Source organism: Agelaius tricolor, unplaced genomic scaffold (assembly GCF_023055355.1).
Source record: "Agelaius tricolor isolate 1412-34295 unplaced genomic scaffold, bAgeTri1.0.p SCAF_1, whole genome shotgun sequence".
Taxonomy (NCBI): domain Eukaryota; kingdom Metazoa; phylum Chordata; class Aves; order Passeriformes; family Icteridae; genus Agelaius; species Agelaius tricolor.
The window spans coordinates 66,863,964-66,883,286 of NW_027269261.1; the positions used below are offsets into that span (position 1 = coordinate 66,863,964).

The 19,323-nt window shown below is 37.7% G+C and overlaps 1 protein-coding gene across 1 annotated transcript in view; it reads right to left on the minus strand.

The window, feature by feature from the left end:
• Positions 1–5,100: 5,100 nt before the first annotated feature.
• Positions 5,101–19,323, minus strand: part of RFX6 (regulatory factor X6) — a 33,629-nt gene continuing 19,406 nt past the window's right edge. Inside the window, exons 10-19 of the mRNA XM_071438126.1 lie at positions 17,393–17,442; positions 16,813–16,972; positions 15,281–15,425; positions 13,934–14,043; positions 11,810–11,927; positions 10,600–10,722; positions 9,117–9,326; positions 8,086–8,595; positions 6,909–7,127; positions 5,101–6,163 (exon numbers count right to left, since the gene is read on the minus strand). Coding sequence (XP_071294227.1) covers positions 5,997–6,163; positions 6,909–7,127; positions 8,086–8,595; positions 9,117–9,326; positions 10,600–10,722; positions 11,810–11,927; positions 13,934–14,043; positions 15,281–15,425; positions 16,813–16,972; positions 17,393–17,442 — 1,812 coding nt within the window. The 3' untranslated portion in view covers positions 5,101–5,996. The remainder of the gene's footprint in view (positions 6,164–6,908; positions 7,128–8,085; positions 8,596–9,116; positions 9,327–10,599; positions 10,723–11,809; positions 11,928–13,933; positions 14,044–15,280; positions 15,426–16,812; positions 16,973–17,392; positions 17,443–19,323) is intronic.

Sequence of the window (19,323 nt, forward strand, 5' to 3'; positions counted from 1 at the left end):
ACTATCAATCATACAATGACACATATTTGGTTAGTTTCAGAAGTGGAAGAGGAAGAGAATTGTTACATCCAGGGCACTGAAAGTGTTTCATCAGTTCTTTCTCAGGAGCCAGAAGCTGGGTCACTGCTGTCTGAAGCATGCCTGGAAATTGGCCATGTGATCTCTAAAATGCAAGTGTTCACCAAGAACTGAAATGTGGGGACTGTCAGAAAATCACAGCTGTTGTGGATTGGGTGTGGAGGAGCACAGACCCAGCAGGTCAGTCGTCAGATGGCCCACCTACATAGGAAAAAACATTTAGAGACAAGGGAATGATGCTGTTAGAGGATTACACACATTTGTCTTAGTGTTTGAAGGCTGATCATACTTTGAAGATGAAGCTTGGTATAAACCATAATAGAAAGAGAGGAAGGCCTGTTACTGTATTACGCACTGTTGGTATCTTTACTGTAATGGAGATTTTCAAAAACATGTCATTTTAGTTAACCTTAGAGTGATCTCTACGTATTTTGATGCAAAACAGGCGACTAAACACTGAAGTCTGTACAAAACTGAATTGTATGGGAAAACTTGACAGAAACCAAAACGGCATATAGTACTATAAATTTCACTGTATGTCTCTTTTTACTGCAGCAACCAGGGCACAAGGGCAGTAGGAACATGTGGTCCTTTATTTGATCAGGGATAATAATCAACTAAGTCAAAAGGAAGGGAAGCAGATTTTCCTAGTTCAGTTGCTAATATAATCTTTTACGTGTTCCCAGTTGTGTAACCGCTGCTCCGTGCAGCATTGTAACATGCAGCCATTGTTAAATGGAAAAAACTGTGCAAATAGCAAAGAATCCAAATGTAGAGAAATGGTATTTGATGTCACTCTCATTTTGCAATGTGCATGATATTTCAGATCCCAGCCCTGCTTTCCTCCTGTTTTGCCTGCTTATGCCTTCATTGGCATAAGGCCTCAGGTCCTTGCAGGAGGGGATTCTGCTGAGACTTGTAGTTGTAAATGTCTGGTGACTATGGAAGCAGCATAGTTTGCAATAAGATCTCCTGCTTTGCTGACCTCTCACCATTCCAGTAGTGTTGGTTACTTGAGGTCTAACCATTAGTAATGTTGCAGAATCTCTCTTGGGGCTGCAGGTCCTACAGTCCTTCCATTAAAGAAATCATTCTCATCTTAGGCTGTGGAAGATGCATCTCCTTTCCATCAAAGAAGTTTCAGCTAATGACTACTTAGACATGCATTGATCCTACATTACACAGTTACTGACCTAGTCCTAGATTTTACTTCAACTTTTATCTGGAACTAAAGACTGTTATTAATGTCAGTAATGACCATAAACCCTTGAAGGTTTTAAATTCATAATTAGTTCAGATTCATTGCTTCATGTTGGCCTGAACCCCAGCCATAATTTCAGATCTCACTATGCCAGTCTCAGAAGTATGATTGATAATGTGATCTCCATCAACCAAACCCCCAAATTAGTCTCACTTGTTTCTTCTAGATCTGGCTTTATCCTAAATGGCCAGTCTTCTTTCACTTCCAGATGTAAATTTCAAATCAGTTCTAAGTCTAGTCTTAAGTCTAGACCTTGAAGAAATGATAACTAGATATCTGGCCTGACAGTAAGCTTTGTTTAAGCTCAAAAACCCCTGCTAAAAATGCAGAAACATGCAGAAACACCTCACTTTTGCCTGATCTAAGTCAATCATAATGAAAGTTCTGAGTACAATAGTAATCTATATTGTTGTCTCTACATTCTGTTTTTTTCTAGAACTAAGCATAGCTTGTGGGTCCCTCTAAGCAGCAGCATTAAGTCAAGCTTGATGGACACTTCTAAATCCAACAATATTTTGTGGTCTCAGCTTCATGTTGCCCCTCTGAAGTTAACCCTTATGGCAAAGATAAATCAGATTTAAGCTCTGTCCTGAGTACATCACTAGGAAGAAAGCATCAAATGTTCAAGAATTAACTATATTAAGTTAAACACACCATGCAAACCTTTATGGCAAAAGACACAATCCAAGCTCAGACATTATGCAGGCTCATCCAACATGGTAGCCTGAATCCAAATCCATAAACCCAGTCATAGCTATTCCCAAATCCTACAGAGTTCATAATAAAAACTAAACCTACAACCTGTTTCAGACAGGCAATTTACCAAAGCTTTACCAGCCCTTATTTGCAGCAGTCCTAAGGCCCATATCAACCAACCCATCCTTGCCCAGACTACATTCCTTGGCTAATATAGAATTTAATCCAAACTTTAAAGTTAGGTTAGTGATTTCAGTTAAACCATAGCCCAAAACTATTCATACAAAAGCTTGTTACTTATAACCTGGAGCATATTGAACTGAAAACAAATTCTAATCTACCCTCAGTTTTTAAAAGCAGGTTCAGCCTCCTGAACTATGCTGATCTAATCACCAGCATGCAGCCTCAGCCATTTTATGTTTTGCTTGATGGCCAGTTTTACTTACAGCATAGTAATGTTGGTGGTATGGGATGCCCTGCCTGTAGCAGTACAATATGTACTGTCTACAGGTATGGCATTAATAACCTGTATTGTTTCTTTAGTGTCAAATATCTGCTTTTCTAAGACTGATGACATCTCTACAGGTTTTCTCCAAGTGCTCTAAGAGTGGGGATTTGTTTGTACCACTGTTTATTGCTCCATAAGCCTAAAGTTCCCTCAGTCCTCACCCCATACTGAGGGAAAAATACTGTGCTGTGTCATACAAAACATCTGTTCCTACCCCTTCCAATAGTGTGCAGCAGGCATGAAGTTCTGCTAGATGGCTCTGCACCAAAGACTCCCCTGCTCCCAGTGACCAACAATCACTTACATACAAGATGGAGACAGGATGCTGATCTGACCAGTGATTTGGCATGTGGTATGACAGAACAATACACAGGTTCACCTTTTGCAAGTTATTTCACAGTGCTTTCACTGCACATTTAAAGGTAAAAGCCAACTTTCTCACTAATTCTGAGTTTGGAGCAATATTCCCATGGTCCTAATTACCTTCAGGGTCAAAGAACTGCACCCCTCTTCCAGCACAAATTTTGCACAACGAGGGCATGGGCTCATGGCACACAAGACAATTGGTTCATCTCCAATATTGCTTCATTTGGTTGACACAATTTGTAATACAATTTTATACAATTGTAATTACAATTTCTAAAAATACAAATTGTAATTTGTAATTTCTATTACAAATTACTTTTACTTTAGAAGTGGAAGCAAAATTGACTTGCTCACCCACCTCTTTTGCCTTTCCTAGTACTAGTTCAGAGTAATTGATATTGACAAATAGATCAAAAGGATTTAATTTGTCATGTTTCTTTCTCAAAAAAAAAAAAAGGTTTTGTTTTTTCCTTTAGGCAAGATTCATTTGACACTGATTGTACTCAATAAGTACAATCTTTAACAGAGATTTCCAGGCATGTATATATTAAAACCAATGTATTAATCGATCCACAGAAATGCAACTGAAGTTACTAATACGAAACCACCAAACAGTGACTCCATTAATTCTTCATATAATTTACTGTAATGCTGTTACAACACAAAAGATAAAAATCTTCCCATGGGCTATACACAAAAGCTATGAGTTATTTCATTTTATACAGACAAATGTACTGAATTCATCAAACCATTTATTTGATTGAACTAATGGGTCAAAAAAGGGAAATTTCTCATTTGGTTTTGCTAGTTACAATTATGATGGGTTTGTTTTGTTCTGCAGCACTGAGAGAATTCTCTCAACTGGCTATTTGAATATTACAATATTTTTATTGCTCTTTGCTCTTGACAATGAACTGCAATTTCCAACAGTGTGATACTTTATGCAACTTTGTGTTCTGCAGAATTCTGGAGAATCTGCACATGTAATGACATATGATCATATCTTATCTCAGATGATGTGCAGACACAGTAATTTATTGGGGGGGAGCCCAAAAAAATCCAACAAACCCCAGTGCAAAATGGTTCGCATAACAACAAGAAAATTACTGGAAATGCTGCATATGAATCCGATACCCCATTTGAGAAATTATGTACACAGAGTTCTTTTTATGTAGAGCCTAATGGACTAAGACCCTGTCTGCTAGTGATTGCCTACTTTCTCTAAATTCTACATATTCCCCTCACATACATTCAACAGCCTGGAAGTTTTGACCTTAAATTACTTATTTGTGCCATGTCACTGGTTAGCTGAGGGAGCCAAGGACCTCAGGATAGTGGCATATTCCTTGCTTTAGTGGCATATCCCTTACCTTTGTACTCCCCATCTTAACTCCTTGGAACAGGAGGTATCTCCTCTCCTGTCACTGACTATGGAGGTCACCTGCATACATAGGGAGGGAACCTGACTTTTATAGGACTAATTTTTGGACAAAATACATCCCAAACAGTCATGAAGAAAGAACTCTTTTGCAGTACTTCATTTGCTACAAAGCTTTGTCCAGTAAATATTGAACAATCTGTGTTACCATTACATCTCATCATGAATTTGTACAGAAGCCAAAGCTTTCTTGCACTGTTATGGTACTTTTGGTCACAGCCTAAGTCTTCATCCTGAATTAGGAAGCAATTGAGCTGAAGTCTTCCACTTCTCAATTACTGAACTATGGTGTCTTTTTTCTACATAAAGTGTTTCATATCCAGAATTATTCGCAACCTAGTCCAGTCAGTGTTTTTGATTGCTTTTCTGCAGATTTCTCATGATAGAGAGATACTGAAGGAAGTTTTACAGAATTAGAAAGAAAAACTGCATCCTGGTATCATCCATTTTCCTTCACCAAAAATGCACTTTTCTTCAATTCCACAATATTCAGCATATATTTAATGGACTGAATGGGCATGGATTTAAATCCAAACCTGAATCTGGTGTTGGGATAATCTGAGTATAAAATAACACCTGCTATTTCATGAATGCATAGAAGAAGTTTGTCTAGTGTGTTCTCTTCTCTGTCCTCTCTAACACCACTAGAGAATATTCTCGGCTTCTCCAGAACCATAAACAAATGTGTATTTGTGCACAGATTATCATGGCATCTGTAAAACACTTTTAAAAATTAAAATAGCTATTGAAGGGTTGAAAAATTTTTTAATAATCTTTATTACTTTCAGTCTCAGTTTACATAGTTTCCCTAAATCAGTGAAAGCTGATGAACATATTTTTATGGATTTCCATCAGAAAAACATCTGGACTTGTACCAGAGGTAATTCTGAAATCTCATGACATTTAGTGGCATAGTTTCATTTCCTTCAGTTATCCAGCTACAGTAGCAGGCTACTGCAGTTACTTAGCTTATGATATTTGCATGTTTTGTTGGTTTTATTTTAAGAGGAAAAGAAATAAAATTTCCATAATATGTTTTATTTATTTCCTGAGGACTTTCACTTACACAAGTAGGCACTAAACATTTGAAATTGACTTTCCAGAGCACAACAGTAAAAAAACTTTAGAGTTTGGCTTAGTTTCATTTAAAACAGTAAAACTGACCTTGTAAACATTTCCATAGGAGGTAGGATACATACATTTGACAATCTGTCAAATATGAGAAAGTAAACAGTTACTCTGTGGTCCTAATAAATAATGAGCAACACAGGCATTAAATAAACATTTTATATATATAAAAAAAGATATAAGTGAAAGACTAAAATAGCATTTTTAATAAATTAGGAATAGATGTAATAATTTCTTTACAACTTATTCTTGCATGCAAGAATCACTGTCTCTTTCTGCTTACCCTGAATTTCTGACTGAAAAGCTATAGTGGTGAGAACAATCCTGAGAGATTCATAAGCAGGACCCAATCTAAATATCGCTATTTTTTGTGTGTGCAGGGCTGATAACATTGCTAAAATGGCTTCTTTAACACTATATGTACTACTTTTATCTTCCACCAACTTGGAAGGGAATTATCATCATAGCCTTAATGTCTGGGATTGGAAAGAAAGCTTAGGGCACAGACATGTCTCTCTCAGTTAGGTTCCTCCAGCAGCTGCTCCCATGAAGACAGTGTTGATTGGTGGTAAAGATGGCACCATATCTCTGCTTGGTGGGGCATGGACCTCCAGATTTTCCTGGGAAGGGAACTGACCAGATGCTCCATACATACACTGTGATGAAGATGTGGTTTGCAAGTTTGAAGCTGTGAGGAGAAAAGGTTACCATCACTGCAAGTTTTCAATTTATTGAATTCAACAGAAATCACAGTCATCACAATCCAATTTCATTTGATGGAAACGCCTATCTATGAGGTACATCATCTGACAGACAAAAATGTCTGATGTTCTGTGCAGGATTAACAGGTAAGCAGTAGGTAGATTTAATCTTGTCTAGAAATAAAATGCTATAGTTCATGTCTTCCATGCAACCCATTTTGGAATGTGAGACCAAACTTGGCTGCTATTTGTTTAAGACATATACCAAAATAAACCCTTCGGGATTGGGTATTTCTGCCTAAAATTCGCTGTCAGTGGGAGCATTGCCTATTACACAGTTGTTAAAGCATAGAATGGGGGACCAGAGCACAGGAAGTATATACTGAGACACCCCTGACCCAGGATACATTTGATCTGTTTGACAGTAAGCATCTCCAAGAGACCCTAGAAAAGCCCAGTCTATTATTAGTTAACTTAATAATCAGAAAGTGCTTCCTAATACACATTTTTATGCAACTCAGGTGAATCATTCCACTGCTCCTGGACAACAGATTATAGACCTCAAAGCAAATTTATTAAACTCAGTTTTAAAGAAAACTCATCCTAAGTACCAAGCTGCTTCATCTCTATGTTGCATTTCATATATTGTGTATGTGAGCTACAATTAAACACTCAGCATTTGATAGGATACTAAAAGTTCACATCTGCTCCTCAGTTGTTGGCTGTACTTACGCATAGGGGTCCGGCAGACTATTGAAGGTGAAGACTCTGAGTAGCAGGAGCCTGTTTGTTTTCTTCTGCTGTCATCCAAGATATTCAGTGGATCATGTACATCACTGTAGGATGGCAGTGGCCGAATACTGCTGACACTGCTGATTACAGAAACGTGTTGGTCCACCATTGTTCCAAGTCTGTGAGATTCTGAATAGTTTATGCTGTTTCCATAATATCCTAATTGAAGATTTAAAAAAAAGAAGATGAATGGAATGACTGGGTAGTGTATGAGCCTGTGATAACCTTGGAAAAACAGTACTTGTTACTGGATGAAGCTCTTCACAATAAGATTATTTATATACACACACAGCTCAGGAAAATAAGCAGCATATGTAAAGATGACCCAAAAGAGAGGTGGTAACAAGGAAACCAAAATATGATAAGGGTTCAGTCATGTCTTCAGTTTCTTTCCTTCTAAGTTCAGAATCAAACATAGCCTGCAATCATTGGCCTTAAGAGACACCACGGGGAGTCATAAGCACAGTTCAGTGCTTCCTTCTGAAACTTATGATGAAGGAAAGCATACATGGAAAGAAAATCTGCAGGGTAATATGTACTCCCTGCATAGACAAATCCATATGAAAGTAACATTTCCACTGTGCCTTTCCTCCAGAAGAGGGAGGTGTTTTGCTGACTATACCTCTGAAGCAGTAATTTTACATTTGAAGTATGAGAAATGAGAGGGACAAAGTCCCAAACTATTGCTAGTGCACATTTTTATACTTCTTTCCACCCTGCAACTCAAACGATCCATTATGCTGATCCCTGAGGTAAGCTATCTTGTGTCTGCTCTGTTTCACAGCAAATGTTTTGGGGGCTTTTCAAGAGATTGTTAAACCATAAGATCATCCTGGTTTTGCTTCCTTTGTGCAAGATTTGGTGATGATACCAAAGGAAGATTACATAGGGCAGCAGATGCATTTGAGGTCACCTGAGGATTCACCAGAGGAAAATAAACCCTTAAGTAGCTTATTAGGATGCTTTACAATCTCTGTGTGTTATCAGAGAAGTGGAAAACAGGAATGTAAAAATAAAAGCTGAAATGCATCTTCCACAGAAAAAAAAGGCAGAGAAAAAGTGTTTTACTTCAGCAATGAAAGAGAAACAAAAGGAAGAAGAAAATATGTATTAATACCATTGGAAGCGTTAGCAGGATAAGCTGCTCCTGGACATGTAGACACTGAGTTGTTCAAGAAATTGAAACTCCCGCTATTCAGAAACTGCATATTGTGTGTGTCCTGAGACATGTTGGAGGGACAATAGCTGGAAGGGGATCTGGCATTGTAGGGAGACACAGCACAACTGTTGCTGAAGTAGTCTCTGGAGAACTGCTGTTCACTCAAGGCATTGAATCGGCTGGGCTCTGCTCTGTGGTCGTAAACTCCTGAAGTGGAATGGGCCTGTGTCCTGAACATAGCCTGGTAATTGGAATTGTTTCCATAGTAATTCTGATTAGTCTGTGACAGAGTCTGATAAAGGGGTTCTGAGTAGGAAGAGCACTGTGAATGTGTCGATAACATGGGATCTACACTGGGAGGTCTCACAGCCATTGGCCCCTGGTTGATAACACTTCCTCGGCTGGCCATGGCTGGTGAAATGGGTGGAGTCATGAGGTGACCAGTGCTTTGAGACAGCTCCATTTGATCTGGAATAAATAAACATTAACTGTGATTAGTGTCCATACCTCAGTACTGCTGTTAAGACACAAACCATCTAATGAAGTGCAGATTATCATTTGAAACCTTTACAAAAGATATGCACTGCCCCCCACCTATATAATTCACAGCTTTTATTTCATGGCTTCAGGGTATAAAGCTTCTCCCTTTAATTTTCCAGCTTTGAGGTGTCACATTCAGTGGGAATTCCCAATAGTTACATTCCTTATGTTCTCCAGGTTTACTGTTCATTCTCTATTCACAAGAACCTCGCCAAGCCAAGAGTTCTAAGATAGTTTTACCATTTTTCCAAGAGGAACTTTTACTGGCAGGGTAATTACAATTGCTGACTTCTGTAAATCACCACACAAGGTGAGTTCATGAAATGTTGTTTACTGGAGGTCTTCATAAATGCATGTGGTCACTGTTCCTCCTACAGCAACATGTTACCACTAACTGAAAGACTAACAATCAAATTAGGGAAGGGGAAGCTGGAAGAGTTGATACACACCTGTCAGCTGCATACTCTCCCCATCTCCTGTGGTGAAGGGGTTGAGGCCAGAAGGTGCACTGCTGGGCTGGCCAGCTGACAAGGGCACGTAGGTTTGCTCTCCTAGGCACTCATTTTTGACTGAAGTGTCACTGGGCAGAGGAGCGGCTTTGTTGCGATTTGCTAGGAAGCAAGAGCTTGGTGATGCAGTGAAGGTGGCTTTGCTTGCATCTGGAAGGGTAAATGAAAACCCTTGTTGGCTGTTACGTTTCCTCACTGCACACAAGTTACGTTTGTATCATTTTCCCTGACCACAGATCTATATCACACAGTTTCAGCTCCTTACTGAAGCCATTATATTGAAAGTATGAATCAGATTTGTTCCCTTGAAGTAAATGTCAACAATGAAGTCAAATAAAGTGCATTAAGGGTGAATCAGGATCGGCATTTCTTCCTAAAGAATGAACAATGGCAACTTTAGAATGCCTGAACTCTCTTTTCATATTGATATCTAGAGAAAAGTAATTGTTATACTCAAGAGTTCTTCAGTTTTTTGCAGACAATTGATAAAGTCAGTTTTGCTGTTCTTCAGAGGAAACCATGATTTTACCTTATGGTTTCAAGTACTTCACCTAAACACACAAGGATAAGGCAACTGTCACACAGGCCAAGTTTTTCTTCTGGAGGCTGAATTGAAAGAAGTGCAGACTTACTGTCAGACAAATTCTATGCATGTTTCCTGCAGCAAAGTGCAGATTTAGAGTAGCAACAACCAAAAAGTTAAGGATTGACTGCCAGTGCTAATGCCAATAAAAAATAATTCTGCAAGTTTCTGAAGTTTCAATGGATTTTTAATGATTAACTTGACCAAAGTTGATTGGTGGATTATGATTAATGGACCAAAACTTGATTCAAATCAATCTTCATTCTTTTTATAGCAAAGGACCTGGAACATATAATTTCAAACTGCCTAACTTTGAAGAAGCCTGGTAGATGGAAAATGCTAAGGATACTGTTTTCAAATAATTCTATTTCTCTTCCATATAGTAATAGTTCAACTACATGGTAAATAGGGCTCCAAACTTGTGTTCCAACTTTGAAAGGATATTTGCACTCTGGTAACATTTAATAGATCCCTGGTTCAAGTTGTAATTACATATTTAAGCTTTGGGGAAAAACTGAACTAGGAATTCCTGCCCTTTCTGCTACTTATACTTCTTTTCACACTTCAGTTCATGGCCCTTCAAATGTAAGTCTTTGCTGTATCCAAGATAACTTCAGTGATCCTTAGTATTGACATTCCAATAGAATGTTATTAAGTGAACTGTGGTAGGAAGGTGGGAATGAATTGCTGAGTGAATGATCACAAACTTTTCAGGTGAATTTGACAATGTTGCACATAACCACACCTTCAGGAGAACACAGTAAACTTGCTTCTGCTTGAACAAATACATCAATTTCTAAACATACCAGAGTACATGCAAAAGAAGCAAGCTCTAGTTACCTAAATTCTTCATGTATTTGTCCAGTAGATTCTGGAGTTCTTGTTCTTTGTCATTATTGAACTGTGTCTCCATGGCAAGCAGGATGTACTCATCTAGTAACATGCGGATCAAATGAAAAGAACCTTTTGGAGGAGAAAGAGAGAGAGTAGCTGAGTTATCTTTGTGACCATCTCTCACCACTCCACAAGAAGCCAGTGAAACAAACAAATAATTGTGGACTTTAAATGACCTGGCAAGACCAACAAGGAATAGTGCCTAACTTCTAGCTCTAATCTCTCTTTGCACTGGCCCACCTAGCTCAATTGTTTACTGTCCTGTAGGCTATTTGACCACTAATTACATCAAAGAAAAATACTGATGAAAGTGAGACATGCTTTATACTTGAAGAGAGCACACAGTGGAACTAGATAAGGCTGAAGTCTGCTAGAATGCCTCTGCTTTATTTCTGTTTGCCTTGTGTTAAATAATCAGACAATAACTGGTAAAGTCTTTGACCTTATTTCAAGGATATATCACATTAAAAAAATGTATGTGTCCATCCAGTCATTTCAATTACCCTCTGAATTTTAGATAACAATGTACCTATGACTAAACATATGACATTATGTACTAGAGTTTGTTTCACTTGCTCTGCCATCTTCTCTCTTATATAAGGTTGTTTCTGAATGTTCCCAAAAATGTAAACATTCCTAAAGATGCATATGTGACCCTTAATTTTTAAAAGCCACAAACTATTAAATCAATCATCTGCTGATTCCAGAATTAAGTGCGTGGTGACTGCCAAATTTCTTTTGCTTTTATTAAAACATATCATGCACAAGAACTTATATACAACAGTGTTTGTTTTACCAAACTTATCCACAGGAAAAACCAATAATTTAAATCTTTTGTCTCTTATAATGATATGCAATCATTGTCATATTAAAACAAACAAAGCTTCTAGCACTTAAGTATCAAAGCAGTATCAAAACAGCAAGTCAAAAGAAAAATACCATTTACAAACAACCTTATGACACAGGTTACCAGCAAAAAATATTGCTAGCATTCACTGTGAAATATTAGTTTGAAAAATACATCAAACAGTATTTGTGGCTTTGATCAAAGAATTTTTAGATTAGGATGTGTTCCTCAGAAGAGGAAACAGTGGAAAGCTGGTAAGTGCTTAAAATAGATGTACAAAATATGAGTGTTTTTATAAAGCTCAGGTACCAAAACTTGATGCATTGTTTAGAGTTAGGTTATGCATGACTCGAGCACCGAAAAAGCTCCATTTCAGAAGGAAGTCCTGAGCTCTCTTCTTTAAAGACCTCCCATTTTGCTTGCTTGCCTGAAAGAGAACAGTGAAATACTGTTAGGTATGCTCACTTGCTTTCTGCCAACAGGAGAGAGGAATTGAATATCCTTGAGAGATCAAGGACTCCTTAACTCAGGCTGATGTGGCAGAGTGAATCAAGCTGCCTGATTCAAACTATATCCCTGCTCTGTGACCTAACTTGGTAAAACAGCAGCATTCTCTCCTTCCAGTGCAATCACAGAATGTTGTCTGTCAAAGTCAGATGAAGCAAACTGCTTACTGCTTGGGCCCTGATGGGACATAAATTACTCCATAGTCTACTACTAAAGGTGCCAAGTTGTTCTGTAACTATGCAGGTGAGGGAGGGAGGCAGGGAGGGAGGAAGGAAGGAAGGTCCCACCCTCTGGGACTGTTATTCCATAATAAAGGGGAATAGAAATTAGTCTTTGAACTCTAATTTAATCTGTGTAATACTGGTCAGAATTTCTCTTACAGAATGGTATGATACCATCATGATGATCAAAGTGATGCTTTTAATACTGCTCATTTCATACAGTCACTTTGCTCTGGCAATGATTTGTTTGTGTGGCAACATGAATGCCCTGTTACTTTCTCACACAGCAGGCAGAAAGAAGCTGTTGTGTGAGTTTGACAGTAGCCACACTTTAGCATGAACAGAAGGCAAACAGCAGTGGAAGGATTATGTGTTCTGTAAATTATTAGCTTCTGCTCAAGTTGACCTAGCTTCATATCAAAACTTGTTGGTACTTCTTCCCTTAAGTACATGAAAGCAATGCTAGGAAGCATAATCATTAGCTTTAATAATATGGTATCACATAGTAGATGCTGAATGGAAAATTGCTTCACCTTTTCTGCCTGCTTTGCTTATCAGGAATTGTCTTCTAAATTGTGGAATGAAATTTAGACTCCAGTCTAAAATTATTGAGATTACTCAGCTTCAATGGGATTTTTTTTTGCCTAGGGAGATTTCTCGGTGTGAGGACTTTGGCTCTGCTGCCCTGAGTAATCCAAAGCTCCTCACTGTGCTGCTCATGTGTCAGCAATTGTTAGGAAACTCAGAGTACTTTAAAAAGAAAGAAATTATCCCTGCCTCCACTGAAATTTGGGAAAACAGGCAAAGAAAGGAAAAAGGGCATGCCTATGGTTTTCCTGTAAGTGGCAGTCTCTCTTCTGCCAGCCAGTTGATGCTAACTGTATAATCTTATCCTTTTGCACCCATCCATATCAAGATCCTACCCAAAATGATGAATAAGATATTGCATTTTCAGTTTAAAAAAGTCTGATGAGAAGACCAGTGTTCAGCTATTAGCCAACAATATGTAACACCTTATTCTACTAGTTTACAGTAATTAGAGACACAAATTGGGTAAATTTATTTTACTTAGCTATAAGAAAAAATCCTTTCTTTTGTTCTGAGCTGTAGTTTATTAATCCCTACACAACTACATATATTTAAAATACTTGTGATGAAAATGCATCTTGGTAATTGGAGATGGGAAGGGGAATCCCATCAAAACCATCAATTACTGAGTTAAGCACCTTACAAAGCTACAAAACTGTATCTTCCATCCTGAAATGTAGAAATCCTTCAGGAGGCTAGCTACTTCTGAATCCACCTGCTGCAGTAACTTATACCACACAGTACCACTTAAATGCCATGGGAGAGAGAATTGCTTCTCTAAGAAACAACTTTTGCTCACCTTACTCAGAGCAATCCCCCTGCGATTCTGCAGGCACACATAAGGTCACAGGGTTTCTGTCATGTACAGTTTGTGAAAGTGCTGACTTTAGTGTCTTAGCTACAATACCTCCTAGTTTGTCACACATGTAAGACTGCTCAGCATGATTAATTTGGACTAATATCACAGGAACCTTTGACACCATATTACAAACTTCCCAGTCACAGTAAAGGAGATAGGAGCAAAGATGAAAATTCCTTGTGGAAAATCAATGGGACTGCATAAGGAGTTAGGGGAGTAAGATTTGGTCTGGAGTCAGGCAGAACATTTGAAAGGTACCTTGATAACCCTTTGCTCAACCACAGTATCCAACCATTCAATAAATGATTCCACAGTGGCATTCTTCTTTAGGAGGTCCTTCAGTTCTTGGAACACTGTAATAGAGTCATCTACCATGTAAAAAGGAGAACATATCATTGCACTCTATTCCGAACATGAGAAAAAGCCACTCACCAGCCATATGACAATATTGTAGCATGGAAAGGAAAATCAAAGAATTAGAGCAGTAAAGAAATAAGTAATTCCCCAGCAAAGCAAGCACACATACATCCATCACACATATGCATTTTAATTACTTAAGCATTACAATGATACAGGTTGTAAGACAATATGGTTTTATAAGAAAATAAAAGCAAAAGAAGATTATTGTATTTTTCATTCCTTTGAAGATTCAATCTCACAAACCTTTCTAGTACTACACGTGCATAAAGCTTTCTCTGTAATGTTACAGATCTGCAGTGTTTTATGTTTCTTTCATATTTTACAAGTTTCTCACAATAGGATATAAAGTTATTTTCCTAAATTCCCATTTTCAAAAAAGTGCCTGAAGGACCAGCTTTCTCTTCTTATTTTCTTTTTTAACCAATGTGAAAGAAGACAAAGAATAAAATAAAAAATAACTACACAAAATATGGGATAGGGGCAACTCAAATGAAAATGTGAATAGGATTGTGAATCATTAAAGAGAACAACCTTTCATAATCAAAGTAATAATAGTTACAGGACAACACATTGCTATTCCTTTCAGCTCTTGAAACCCTGATCAACGTGACTCCTATGACAAAGTTCTCTTTTTAACAGAGAAAATGACTATATCTATTTTTCAACAATGTATATGAAAATTACTACCTCAAAATTTATACTTCTCTCTATTTTGTGTATGAAAATAGCTGCTACACTAAATAAAAAATTACATATATTTTTCAAGCTCAACTTTCAGCAGAAAATATGATTAAATAAAGAAAAAGTAAACTAGTTCAAATATCCATTACATTAGGCCAAAATGAAATGGAATTTCAGACAAACCTTTCAAGAACTGATCTGTTCAATATCCCCACATAGGATAGGGCCAAGTTTCAAAAGAGGTTTGCAACTGACATGTAAATGAATTTTTCAGCAACCACCCAAAGTCATCTAGCTGAGATAACTTTCCAGCACAAGCTTCTGTTCTTGTAGGACATGCTAGGGCAACTAATTGGTTTTCTTAACCTACTGAAGTTTATGGTGAACTAGATTCGAGAAAGCAGAGTCTATGAGTGCCCTGTCTCAGTCAGCCCAAGTAGACTGGTGTGGCATGGAATGAAAGAATGTACTTCTAATGGTAAAAATATATCACCATGGACTTACATTCACTGTAAACTTCCCCATCAGAGTCTGTGCTCCCTGAAACTGCAAGGAGGGCCTGAGAACCAATACTATTCAAATCAACTTTTTCAATATCTGACACCATGGAATTCACCACGTGCTGATCAAATAGAGCTGGCCGAGCAATCTGCAAGAGAAAGCAAGGTAAAATGCTGAGACCCTGCTGTAGTTTTGCCCCAGCTGGCAGCTCAGCACCACACAGCCACTCACTCACTCCATACCCTGCCAAGGGATGGGGGAGAAAATTAAAGAATAAAAGTAAGAAAACTTTTTGGTAATGTTAAAACCAGTTTGATATTTTTTTTAAGAAATAATAAAAATAACAACAACAATAATAATTGAAAAGTTTAAAAGAAACACTAAAAAAACAACAATTAAAACAATTTTTCACTACCAACTGACCAATGCCCAGCCAGGTCCCTGAGCAGTGATCCCCTATCAAATTTCTCCCCAGTTTTATTGTTGATTTGTGGTAAGGAATATCCTTATCCTTGTCCCAGCTATGTCACCTGCTAGATTTTTGTGCACCTCCAACTTACTAGCTTACTTGCAACTTACCTGCTCACAATATGGTGTAAGAAGCAGAATAGACCTTGGCTGTGTGTAAACACTGCTCAGCAGTAACTAAAATAGCCCTGAATTATCAATAGTTTCTAGTACAAATCCAAAATATAGACCCATACTATGATGAACAAAATTAACTCTATCCCAGCCAAAACCTGGGGAGCACCCAAAAAAATGCTCAGAGAAGAATCATATTATGTTTAATTTTATCGTTATGGCTGGGCAGGATCATACCAGGTCAGATGAGATGTCTCCCTTTCATTAGACTCCTGATGCTCTTCTAATGTGCCTTCCTATCAGATTATCTTCACAAGATCACCTATATACTGCTTTTGTATTTATGAAAGAGAAAAACAGATCAAGATGAATCTCTGGTGTGCCTACAGTTATTCATGAGGACCACCACCTCAAAGCCCAAGATGCCAGCACGGAAGGAAGTTTCTTGAAAGGCATTGTATCCTTTTGGATAATCTACAAAACCATCACATGGAGGTGACTCCTAATTGCAGATACCTGTATCCTGACAACAAAGCCTTGGAGTCTCCAACTACCTGTCACTCCCATTTCTTCTTTCCACTTAAAACTCAAATAGAAATAGCCATGGACAAGGCAGTGAATCTTTGCTAAGCAAGAAGGATCATCCAGTATTTTTCCAATTTGGTACTAAGCAAAATACACAAATATTCCACTTGATTGTTTTATTGAAAATAGTTCCCGTGGTGGCAGTTCATTATAACCATGCTCCTTGCTCTCTTTTCTGGTACAAAAGTTTGAAGTTCCGGTCAGATCTATTTATGGTCACTTTCTAATTTCATGGTTAAAACTACAAGATTTAAGTCTTCCATGGCTGAAGGTCAACCTTGAAAAAATAATGTATTGTATCTCATAGCCAGAAAGGTACAATGACTACAACTGACACATTTTCGAATGTATAATCTTATTCTGTTTACCTGTGCTAGGTGTAGGAATGATGTCTGTCGTTTCAGGGAGGAAACAAATCTTCGTGCAATAGGCAATTTCTTATCTATCAGGCTTTCTGGTAGATTTTCCAAAGAGGAAGCAACCCACTGTTCCCAGTTTTTTGCAAAACTTCTTATATCTGCCAGTAAACTATAAGGGAAACAAAAAGTGATTTAGAGAATCACCAATAAAAATTGTGTGGCATTAGCTTAAATAATTGGGTTTCAATCTAGGGCTAACAGACTTCTGAACATATCTGGAAATTCCTCCTGAGGTGTTACCAAAAGAAACAGGAAATGATCAATCACTGATCTATATATTGACTACATATTGATACATACCTCCTCTGGGAAAAACTGTGGGCCAATTGGGACAATAAAATGCTATCCAATATTTGAAGCTGCTCTATAGCTGCCCTCAGAGCTGACACTATTTTGCCATACATACTCTAGTGCTCTAAAAATGAGCATAAATACAGTGAGAAAATTTCTCTAGAATATAGAATTACTGGTATTTATCTGGAATATGCCTAAAAATCAGAATGTACCGTGATTATTTTCAAATACCTACCTTTCTGGCATTTCTTGCATTGTTGCAGGGATGAGTACATCTGTAAGAACCTTCAAAGAGTTAACAGAAAATGACATCATGCTTCTACTGGCCATTCATTTATTCATTCATTCATGTCTGTCTTGTCTACTTAGATTGCAGAAAATTTACACAGAATAAAGCCATTCAACCTACTGTCTAGATATTTATATGCCTGGATTTTTCCAATCACTCTTAGACAGGAACATATGAGACATTCACATACTTATTGTGTATCTTCATAGCAGTAAAATAAGAAATCAAACAAGACATGCTATCCCCCATGTCTTAAAGAAGGGAAACCAGCAGAAGTGAGATCATAAACACTTTGTCTTTTCTAGCATCACCACGTCTCTGTAAAGCAGATACTCAAAGATCTCCCAAGTCTTTGACTGCTGTTGACTCTCCTTTCTACCAAACTGGACATGGCACTGCAGGCATTCAGAGTTAACCATAGAGTTCTCTGTAGCTAAGTGTGGTGTGGAACACTTCTGGCAAAAAACCATCTGGCATACCCCCTAGGAAATATTACTGTGGAGGACAAAGCTGTTAGACAAAATTTCAGAAATCTCCTTTCTCTGTTAATGTAAATAGTTTGATAACAATCCAATGTAATTCTTTATTCCTTCTGTCAGATGTCAAGAATATCTAACATGATTATAGATAAGAAATAATGAGAGACAAAGAAGAGGCAAATAGCAAATTTATGAACTTCTGAGAAATTCAGTCTTATTCAATTTATAATTTAATGCTCCTCTAGTATTTCTTCTTCTGTCACATTAAATCTATCATAAATAAAGTTAATATTGAATCTACTGAGACAACACATTTAGAGCAGGAAAAACCTCATAAACTCAAGGTACATTATAACCTCTACAAGTAAATGAGGCTTAATGACCCATCTCCTGGGTAGTAATTATGATTCTTACTGCTAATTACCTTTGCTTTACTATGCTAACTAAAACACTTCTTACTTTACAGCTTTTTATGCTTCTAATAAATACATATTTTCATCTTTTCTGGATCTTCCCCCCCATATTTTTGTACAGTAAAGAAAGATTTCAATAAGGCATCAGAGCTAAAAAGCTTCAAGTCTTTTGCTTTGACTGGCTGGTGTTTACTATTAAACCAATAGTTATTTCTTCTCATCAATATGTGATATGAGATCTGTTAGAAAGACACTTACATGAGAATCCTTTCCTATTTCTATGGCATGTCCTATCAAAGAAACTTAAAGTACTTTACATCTACTAAATAATCATCTGATACGACTTTCCAAATGAAAAACTCAGGAAACTTTGGTGGCATAAATAATGTTTTTTCCCCAGCGCTCTATAACTTACTCCTGACTTTGCAACACTCCTAAGGGTCACTTAGTTTCAACTTCTTATGTGGTCATGCCATGAGTTAGATCAAAGAATTCATATAGTACAAAAGCTCCACAAAACAAGTATTCCTTGATTTTTTTTATTTAAACCCAGAGCACTTTAGAGTGTAGCAGTTTTGCTGGTACATGTAGCAGCAAGAGAACAGAAATGAAAGGCAGCTGGCAGGAGGGGCAAGAATGCATTGTTCCAGCTTGGTCGCATGAAACCATGGCCTGACATAACCTGTGAGCAGCAGACTGGCATGTGGAATCACCCTACAGATGTGCCACAGACTCTCTTTTCTGGTAGAAATTGCAATATTCTTTTCAGCGAAAACAAGGCTTCAGTTTTCATCCAGGATTACGTTAGTCAGCCTTGTCAGTGAGCACATGAGCATTTCTTTTAGCTACACTCAAGCAAGTATGTCAAGGTTTCACTGTTGCTGTGCTGCCCGTGGTCACACACCAGGTGTTCAGCTGAGCTGAGACTGGAGTTCGGCTCTTACAGGTGCCCATTTTATTTCTTGATTTCAATTATTTCCTTGCT